Source organism: Echiichthys vipera (genome assembly GCF_963691815.1).
Source record: "Echiichthys vipera genome assembly, chromosome: 3".
Taxonomy (NCBI): Eukaryota; Metazoa; Chordata; class Actinopteri; order Perciformes; family Trachinidae; genus Echiichthys; species Echiichthys vipera.
The window spans coordinates 12,590,008-12,600,406 of NC_139828.1; the positions used below are offsets into that span (position 1 = coordinate 12,590,008).

General features: G+C 42.6%; 1 protein-coding gene across 1 annotated transcript in view; it reads right to left on the minus strand.

Moving 5' to 3' along the window:
- The window catches only part of LOC310945051 (disintegrin and metalloproteinase domain-containing protein 10), a 33,380-nt gene extending 23,208 nt beyond the window's left edge, over nt 1-10,172 (minus strand). Inside the window, exons 1-6 of the mRNA XM_083910993.1 lie at nt 10,001-10,172; nt 8,784-8,931; nt 8,462-8,580; nt 7,972-8,127; nt 2,012-2,097; nt 1,054-1,176 (exon numbers count right to left, since the gene is read on the minus strand). Coding sequence (XP_083767119.1) covers nt 1,054-1,176; nt 2,012-2,097; nt 7,972-8,127; nt 8,462-8,580; nt 8,784-8,931; nt 10,001-10,061 — 693 coding nt within the window. The 5' untranslated portion in view covers nt 10,062-10,172. The remainder of the gene's footprint in view (nt 1-1,053; nt 1,177-2,011; nt 2,098-7,971; nt 8,128-8,461; nt 8,581-8,783; nt 8,932-10,000) is intronic.
- Nucleotides 10,173-10,399: the final 227 nt, after the last annotated feature.

Sequence of the window (10,399 nt, forward strand, 5' to 3'; positions counted from 1 at the left end):
CATTGGCTCATACAGCAGCCCTTCACTTTAGTCTGTCATGAATGTTGATGTCCTGCCAGATTTTTCCAGATCTCCAGTCTGCCGCAAACACCCAGCATGACCTTCCAACACCAGCCCATGTCGAGGCCCAACCAAACCTGTCACAGGTCTCCTTTGCAGCAGTCCACTGGTCTGACCTACAGTCAGGTCATCAGTTGCTGGCTGCCTCTTCTGACCTCAAGTCCACGGGGGCCGTCCTGCTCTGGAGAGGTCCCATCTCCCGCCTACAACGCCAACCTCCAGGTCCTCCACCAGAGGGACTCCATCTGTCCATCGGCCCTACGTATGGTTGTCCTCCTGGGAGGCTTCGCTTGTCTGCTCTGCCACTAGGTCATCCGTCTGAGGTTGTCGGCACCATTCTGTCTTGTCTGTCTGCCGACAATCACTCCTGCGTTTCCTCTGCTTGCCACGCCACCCTGCTGAATCTCCACTCCACTTCTGCTGTCTCCATTCATCCACCCTCTAAAACCCATCTCCATCTACAGTAACATTATAAAAAAAACACCACTGAACTTCATCTGCATCTTGTCTGTGTTCTAGACTTGGGTCAACCTACAAACCAACATCACAGACTCTCATATTCAGAGTCAGTAACTATATAAACATATATAAACATATTTAAATGCAGTATTTACCCCATTCTTGGTCATTATTGATCATAAAGATCACTGATCTAGTGCCAAATTATGTTACTGGCATATAGTTTCACTTGCTTGATCAAGATAAGATTGTATGACTAAGAATTACTTTGGGTGAACTTTGATTGCAGCACCATGTACCCCAAACTAAGGACACTGTATTCAGGGATTTATGAACAAAGCTTGCTCCGCTCAGTCAACAACCGAGGATTTCCTGTTGTGTTGTGATGCTCCTGGCGGATGTTCCATTACACTGTAAATGCTCCGGAGTACATTGTGTTCTGCGATGGCACAAAACATCTGGCAGCTTATGTATTAGCGCCATCCAAGAGCCAAGATAAACGATGTTTAAAGACAACAGATGTGAAGCAGTCACCTGAGCCACAACAGCCTCGACAGATTTAAATCTCTTGTAGTAGAGGTGGTCAGCATGGAGGTGGAGCAGGCAGCTCGTCTTTGACTCATCCACTGTTCTCTTCAGCCGGCTCACTGGCGCCTCCTGTGGGTGAAATTTCAAAGACACGAAAAAGGAAGAATTACACCTGAACAGATTTGAAAGGGGACACAGTGTAGAAGGCAGATTTGAATCCTGAATATTATAAATCCTAATTGTGCAGTTGTAAATCCATGAAGTCTTGCTGATATATGTATTTGTATATCGAAACATGATTTCATGTTGACTGAAATGTCCCAATGGGAGACATTTACTTGGAACACACTTGGACGCTCCACTAGGAACAACATCTGTTCAGACCATTTCATGACCAAACAGTGGAAATGATCTCCACCGGCAGGGAGACTGTTAAATATAGATCCATACCAATTTCTCAGCATCCATTGTTGACTATGAACACTGGGACCAACACCAAGTTGGTGAAAGGTCAACAATAAATAGAGTACCCAAGGGGGAAATTAGGTAATTAGATTTGGCAGATGTTTATTCCATCATACCTGATTATATAATTGTAGCAACGGTCAGGTGGGTTTGGATCTGAAGCAGCCACTTTATAGCGTACTGTACATGAAGTTAAGAAAAGAGGCAGCTTATCTTTTAGGTTCTGTGTTTTCTGTCTCTGTTTATGTTGCTGTCATAACATCTTCCTGTAATTTGTACTTGGTGACTCAACAGGCTAAATAAAAGTGACCAAACGAATGAATACGCTCATGGATAAGGTCAGTTATATTTGCAGATGAATCAAACACACGGGTAAAGAAAGTTTCTGGGTCAGGAGTTAATTGGCTATAAATGGCATTGCAGAGGAGGAGGGAGAGGACAGAAAAAGAAAGAAAGGCGTAAAATGTTTTTGTGTGAGATGATGTCTGGACTGTCCTACCTCATCGAGTCTGAGGCTTTGGGCGAGGACGTTCAGATGTTCTGCACCACAGAATCCATCAGAGGCTGTTCTCATGGATGGTAGGACTACACAAAAGCAAACAGACACACTTTGATGCACGTTCAGGATAAAAGTATAGATGTGGAGATGTTGATCTCCTATTTTGTCTCATGAACAGTTTGAAGAACAATGGCAAATAAAGGGACAGGCACAAAAAAGCACTTGAATTAACTTGTTTATTTATAAAAACATGAATTTGATTGCAAAAAGATGTTGTGGTTGGCAAAACAAGTGAGAGAAGTGGAGCGCGAGTGAGCGGGAGATTTTGTATGGAGCGTATAGCAGATTTTTAAAAGGTGGGATGCTCGCCTTTATGTTCCACTCCAGTTTCACTCCGGTACGCTCTCACCTTGACTTCAAAGCATGTCCGAGCTTGTCTCTTTCTTATTGCAGCGCTGCAGTACATGCAGATGGACGGAGCCCTTACCCTTCCTAATGTTGGATGCCATGGTGGGTGTTGATAAATGCGACGCAGCTTTTTTCTTTTTTGGAGCAAGTGGTGAAAGATTGGAGTGGATCTATTTGAGCATGGAGCCATATCGAGTGGAGCAGCATAGATCGTAGAGTGTGGGCTAGACCTATTATAGAAAGCGTCTTGAGATAACTTTTGTTGTGATTTGCCACTGTATCTATAATTGAACTGAATTAAGTGAAGAGTCTCACCGCTCCACTCTGCTCACATGCTGCTCTGGTGGATGTAGAGACAGGGAATTGGTTCCTTCCAGGTTTGGCACCAGATTTTAAACCGTTCAGAGCATTTCAACCAAAGATAAAACAGTTCAGAACTGAAGACTTGGTTCCAAATTGGACCCGGAAAATAGCTTTTTTTTTTTTACTCGGTGAAAACTGGTTCAACCGTGACAACCTCAGTGGTGTGCTCCCAGACAGCCAAAGTGAAGCGCGAATTACATGGACCTGCAAGAGAAGCGCCAATCAGGCCAGAGGGCCATCATACTCTAGTTTTGTCCTTGAACATGTTTTTTACATCACCTTAATGACTCACTTTAATGTGGGCGTACAGTGTCCCAAATAAAACAGTGTTATACAATCAGAATAAATCATTGAACAGAGATTAAACAGACTACTGTTCACTTGTAAACAGGACATTATGTAAGATCAGTTCACAAATAAACATGAGTAATATGGACCAGGGACCACAGACTGATCTTTGAAAAAGTGTGTGTGTGTGTGTGTGTGTGTGTGTGTGTGTGTGTGTGTGTGTGTGTGTGTGTGTGTGTGTGTGTGTGTGTGTGTGTGTGTGTTTGTGTATGTGTCCGTGCTTTTCCCAGGACTAAAGATCTGCGGAAGGACGGCTTATTGAAATATCCCAGAAATTACAGATAGTATCTTTTAGAGTCAGGGGTTTCCTGGGCCTTTAAGCACCCATGTAGTAAAATGTAGGGAAAATTGATCAGACGGGAGACCACGTCAATTCAATAAAAATATTTTAATTAAGAGCATTTGTATTTTATTCTCATATTTCCTGAAGCCTTCCTTGACATTTCAAGGTCTTCTAAACATTTACTACTTTAGAATTAAGATACAAAAGTTCATGATATGTCCCATACTGAACAATCGTTTTCAGTGACAAAAGCAAACGACTCCAGTCATACAACTTGACTGCCGTCGTGCTTGTGGTCTTGCATTTAAATTAAGCCTGACATTCGATCAGTTTCTTCTACAGAATGATTGAAAACAATAAGTGAAAAAGCCCCAAAAATTGGCTCCTTAGTGTCGAGCATGTCAAACGACACTGACAGAAGCATCCTCGCATTCTTAGACACTTTATAAATAGAGAACCCACATTTGGAAATCCGCGCTGTGGCCTTGAGTGGGAGCCATGGGGCTGCCTGTGGAAATGGCTGTGTTAGCTGCTTGTTTGAGTTCTTCTCTACGATTTGCAACGCCGCTGGGACGAATGCCTCGTTCAGATTGATGCAATAATGATGGGATTGCACTCATGGGAGACATTTGCATAAATTTTCTCGTCTTGTTGCGCTGGCAAAGACACAGAATTCCACAAAGATGAAAAGGGCCAAAAGGACTTCATTGACACAGAGTGTATTAGGTTTATGGTCCGGGACTGGGGGATATCTGCACATTTTTATCACAAATCCCATGATTGTAGCCTTATTCTAATTTAGAGACTGAGACTAATATACAGAAAACAAAGAATTTCAGCTACATTCATGTGAACAAAAATGGGCTTTGAATCCCACAATTTACAGTAGAGTCACATGACAAAATAATCACTTTCACATGTCGTTTGCAGTAATGTGAGAGTGACAGTATAAGGCAATGTTATGCCTGTTAACTGGTGACCCATAACAACTTCAAGGGGTAATGCACAGTGTGTGTATGTGTGTGTGTGTGTGTGTGTGTGTGTGTCCAACATCTCCCTGGATCAGAGATGGGCCTGCACTGAGGGACAGGCAACACATGATTGGATCACACCATCCTGCAAAAGTCCTGCAGCCAATCACAAAACAGCCATTCGTTCTATACATGGCATGAGTGGGGGTGGGCTGCGGGGGTGGATGTAGAGGTCTAAATGCCGGGCGTCGACCCACTGGCGGAATTACTTCCAGACCTTTCTACTCACCCATGTTCTTAATCTCTCAGTTTGTTTCTGTGTCTCTTTCTTTTCCAACGCACTGTCATATATGTTTCTAGCCTTTATGCCATAGTTGCAAAAGAATATTCTTTTGGTTTTAAATCTATTATTCTTTTGTCAATTAAAGAGCCACTAATAACACACCTTAACTATTACAGACTGGTGAACTATGTGTGCAAGACTTCCTTGGAAGAGAAACGATCTCCCAGTGTCACATTTCAGTCAAGACTTCCCAGCAGCTGTTGGAAACTAGTTCTACTGTTAAGGGTAATGAAAATAAAAATAATTAAAAAAAAACATCAGCCAGAGCCTCCTGAATATCATTCCACCATTGAATATATAACAACAAAAGTATTTTTGAGCAACACCCCCACATGAAATCCCATACATGTGTATTGTTGCATTAGGGTTAGGGGGGTTTAGTTTCTTAGGGGCAGGCAGAAAAACTGGCTAAAAAAACCCCAGGGTGTTGAAATGCCCCGTTTTAAACCAGGATGTATGCAGGGTGTCTGCCCAAGTGCCCCACTAATTACGCTTTGGTCAAGCCAAGTGCCCTCAAGTGTCCCACGGTTTAGCTCAAGTGTGTTACAGAGTCTCCTCAGGAACAAATCTCTCCCTCTGATCTATTAGACCACAAGGCCCAAGTTCTTATAAATAATAGGATTCACACGCCGTAGGGGGGGAGATTTTCTGCTTAGGGCAGATTTTATGCCTCATGTAGTCCAGATATCCCATATCAACCCGCATCCTCCCCATTTACGCAAGTGATGAAACCTCTATAGAGCTGAAGCGGCTTTTTCACTGTATGGGAGTGTATCTGTCAAGATACCAACACGCTCTCTTCCATCTGTAACAGCTGCTTCTTGAGCGCTAATGCAAAAGACTGATAACTTTCAAGCTGTTGCTGCAACACAGAAAATTCAGCCAGTTTTCCCAAGAGATATATTTCTCAAATCCTCCATGCTTGTGTAATATTAGTTGGCAATAAAAAGGCCTACCACGAAGAAACCATTTTACATGATTGTTAAACTGAAGGTTTGACAGATTCGTGTGCGTTGAATCTTAATGAAAGGTTCCAGTGAAGGGAAACGCAAAGGGATCACTGAAACATTTTGAAGCAACTCAGGAGTTAAACATTGAGAGATTTACAGTGATATTTAAAGTGTAAGTGACCTCTATGAGGTTAATAGTTACCCATCTTCATGCTGAACTTCAAAGGGCAAATCACATAAACCACATACACACACACACACACACAAGTGAAACACACACTACATAATGACTAATGAAGCTAGAGGACATTCGATCAGCTTCTTTCTCTTCCATCATAATCAGCTGACTATGCTTTCACTCTTTGTCTTAAATCAATCAGATTTTACCAAAATCTCTGTGAGCCAATCGTATCATTCCAAACTGTAAAACTGCGGCACGTTCAGTCTGAACACAGGGTGCACCGTTTTACTACGGTTTCCGGCAACAACATGTTGTATCGAAGTATGTTTTCTTTCATTAGGTGGGTGTGTCAGAGGTCAATCAGCAGTGACGCTTGCTTCCACAAAAGGGTGTTCAACGCACTACAGATTCAGTTTAAATAGACATTTTGTCGTGGCTGAACGTCCATGTTTTCTGCTCTCTGCTGCTGTCAGGTTTCAAGTTAATTTTATTTATATTGCATTTAAAAAATCAAACAAGTGTTGCACCAAAGTGCTTCATAAAGACACAGCATATATGTGCATAGATGCTGTGGAAATAAAGCAGGAGAATAAGTGAGTATCAAGGTGCATCTGGCAGGCTCTCCAGAACCGAGGACCCACTACAGGAAAAGCACCCCCCCCCCCCCCCACACACACACACACACACACACCCCACCCCACAGGCAGAAGTTCTGAGATATATGTAGGGGCAACCTCATGGAGAGATTTGTAGACGGTTAGAGGGATTTTGTAGTCAAATGAATGGGAAGACAGGGCATGAATGACAAGCTGGTTTCTCCGACCCCCAAAAATATATGATATTGAGACGGGTTTCTCTCAACTACTAATGTGTACTGCTTTTCACTCAATATTTAGTATTATGCCTCTAATCTTCCAAAATGGTTTGGTTTTCAAGTACAACAAACAGGTGATGATTGTGAACAAACATCATTAGACTGTATTTGTTGAATGGCCGCCCTGAGGAGTCCTCTGTGTTTCCCCAGTCTGAGACCTCACGTCATCCTACATCCCAGGAGAGAGAAAGATTCTTATACAACCTTTGTTGCCCCCAGACGACAACCAAAGGAAGTGGAAATACACACAGGTGGAGGATTATGTCACCCCCCGTGAGTCCTAATTAACCACTTGTAGGGAAGAATTGATTGTTTATTGAAATTTTGCGTGCCAAATCTTTCACAGTTTCCTGTAGATACGCAGGCCTGTGAATGAAAGAACAGGATGTTGTCAGCTGCAATGTTATCTCATGTATATGTTGCTACAGTCATGAATTAAGATGAAGAAATGGTGTAGGGAGGAAGGCAGCCACGGAGTCTGTGTAGGACAAACACATGGGGGGGGGGGGGGGGGGGGGGGCGGTTGGCACGATCAGCACTGTTTCCAGGATAATGCTTTCTTGGAAATAATCTTATTCCAATGCAATGCACGCACCGCCAAGGAAGCACACATGCAGATTTAAATACACATGCACACATTTCGACAACTCTCACTGATGACTGCCATCTGGCTGAACCATAAACTGACACAATCGTGAGTGAGCTAGGATGTGTTTCCAACACCGCGAAACCCTGAAAGATCCTCTACATGCTTTTCTGTCTTTTCTCTTTAGAAACTCATATCCTTCTTGTCCTCCTTCCCCTCCTCTTCTTTCACCCTCATACCTTTACTTCTTACTTTAGCCCCCTTCCCTCCTCCCTGTCCTTCAAAAGTCACACCATCTTTGGTTTATCTTTTTTTTTTAGCTTGTGCTCTACGTCTACATTATAACTCCACTCTTACTATGAGTTAAGGGTAGTTCATTGACCCATATTAGTTTACATCTGTACAGGTACTGTATGAGAACACAGCAATGGAGATTAGCAACAGAAGGAAGACACTTTTTCCTGTAGTTGATTGTCTTTCACTGAGACTGCCAAGAGAGCCACGAATCAGTTGAACATTTGAAGGAGACGTAGCAAGGGATTTCTTTTGCTCTAGCCAGGAAAAGCAGCTGAGGTTATGAGGTGTTGTTTTATTCTGCAGATGCACAAGCTTCAGAGTTTTTCACAGACACTGGAAAGTGGAAAGGATCTTACCCATGTCATCTTCATGGTAGATGATCGAGTGGTGATCTGTTTGGCTGCTGGTGTATCTATCCACGGGCTCTATGTGATAGGTCCCATTGTCTGTGTGGATGGTTCCCTCAAACTGACCCTGTAACACCGAGCCGTGGCAGGTTGAACCACGTTCACCTGCAAGAACAGGTGAAGAGAGATATCATGTCAGGCTCAGAGGGGTGAAAATGAACAGATAATTGAGGTAGAGACAGAATAAGTAGATAAGATACTGAGGGAAACATAAAGATTAGAGGCAGTGCTCAGACATTAAAACGATACAAGTGGTTCATTATGTTTTACTTTTTTTCTTCAAATTTCAACTATCAGGAATGTTTTTCCACAAACAGATGTTCATCCAGATGTTTCATCCAGACTATAAAGATTATAAATGACAGCAAATTCACTTTGACTCGAATTGCAGGTAAACTGTTCCCTGCTCTGGTGGGTCAGATATCCCTGTCATACCCACCCTCTAGTGTTCCTGAATATATGTGGGAGAGGTCAGCTGAAGTGGAACCATTTTCAGTGACCAGCACGAAATTTTTGGGAAATGCCGCTGCATTGCGTTTCAGATGCAGGCGGAAAGTTCTGCAGGAAACAAAAACATCAGCCGCTCACAGATGTGTTCAAAGCTTTGTAGTGCAGTGGAAGGTATGTAGATCCACAAACAGCTGGCAAATATGCACAATTAACAGTCGACATGTGTTATGGGTTTAGGATCTTACAAAACGTGTCTCCAAACTGAAGAAACTGTGTGTTTAAGAGGGATTTGGAAACAATTAGAAAGTTACCTGTTGAAAGCAGTAAAGTCCAGCAGCAGTGTGTGTTCCTGAGGGTGTGAGGCTCTCTTGGCTCTCAGATGCTTCCTGTGAAGATCCTTTCTGTCATATGACAAGCCCTCATAATGCTTTATATACGGACTGATGCCACTCACAGCACCTGACAAAAAGGAAGACATTTACGTCACTCCACAGAGCTTCACACCTCACAGGGAAACCAGACATAGATGCCCACCTTCACCTTCTATGTTTTCAGTGAACCAATTGATGCTGCACCTCACAGCATAAAAATCAACCTTTATGCAGATGACATATTGTTATACTTACAAGAGTCTATCATTGCTAGAAATATTTGTCCTAATCAAAACAATTGTATCCCTGTGAATCTACATTGCTTCTTTTGGTGCCTCCCATATTTACTACAAACAAGCTATTGTTGCAAATGTTAAACACACTCACTTGGTGTTTAATACTGCAAATGTAAAAGCTTTACTGAACTGGCAGTATTTCTTTCATTTTTATTGCGCATCTGTGACAAATCCAAATAAAGAAAGATGTTCAGAGGTCATCATGATCTCAATAGAAACCAATAAACCAAAGCTTTTTTTGTCACTTCAAACCAAATTTGGACTTCACTTATATTGTCTAACTGATGATTGATCTGTCATCTGAGTGCTGACTGTGAAAGTGCTGACTAACAAGAGAAAGTATTGGAAGAGGCTTGCACTTTCTTGTACAAGGTGTTATTACTTAATTGCTGTTACCCGTCTGAGTGAATCACACTCTTCTAAACCCTTAATAAACAGGTGTACCACATAAACCAAACATTATGTCTACATCACTGGCAGGTTTTGCATAATGACTCCTGTTAGCAGCATTCCTGAGAGGACTGGTTGAGACAAGTCTGAGCCCAGGAGGGGCCACTCCACCACGCAGCTAAAAAATATTGCATATTCATACAAACTCATCCACAGACTGTCACACGCATACGCACACACATAGCTATACAACTTTAAAACACACATACTTATTCAGGTTGCGGGTGAGGAAGTATCTCTTATTCAGATAAGATAACACACACACACACACACACACACACACACACACACACACACACACACACACACACACACACACACACACACACACACACACACACACACACACACACACACACACACACACACACACACACACACACTCATATGCTCACTCCACCACCACAATACCTGTATTCTGTTCACAGCAGTCGACCAAAAGCAGCAGCAGCCAATAGTGTTGAACCCCCATGGTCTCCTCATTGGCGTGTTTCTAATTTTATCTCCCTTTTCACTGTTTTTTCTTTCTCCTCCTTCGCTCACATTCATCTCTCTTATTCATTCCTTCTGACTTTTCCTTTCTCTTCACCAGCCTCGTACTTGTGGTCTTTCCACACAGGAATGTGACTAGTTGGGAAGTTGAAGCCAGGGGAGAAACGTACGTTGACAGTTGAGAGGCATATTCAGACTTGTTTGCTAGAATATGAGGTACCTGCACAGTTAAAAGAGGGCTGTGAAATGCAGCTTACTGAACTACCAAGAGTGGCGTAGTTAAGATGAAAAGTGAGCTGAACATTTGCCGTTTTAGCT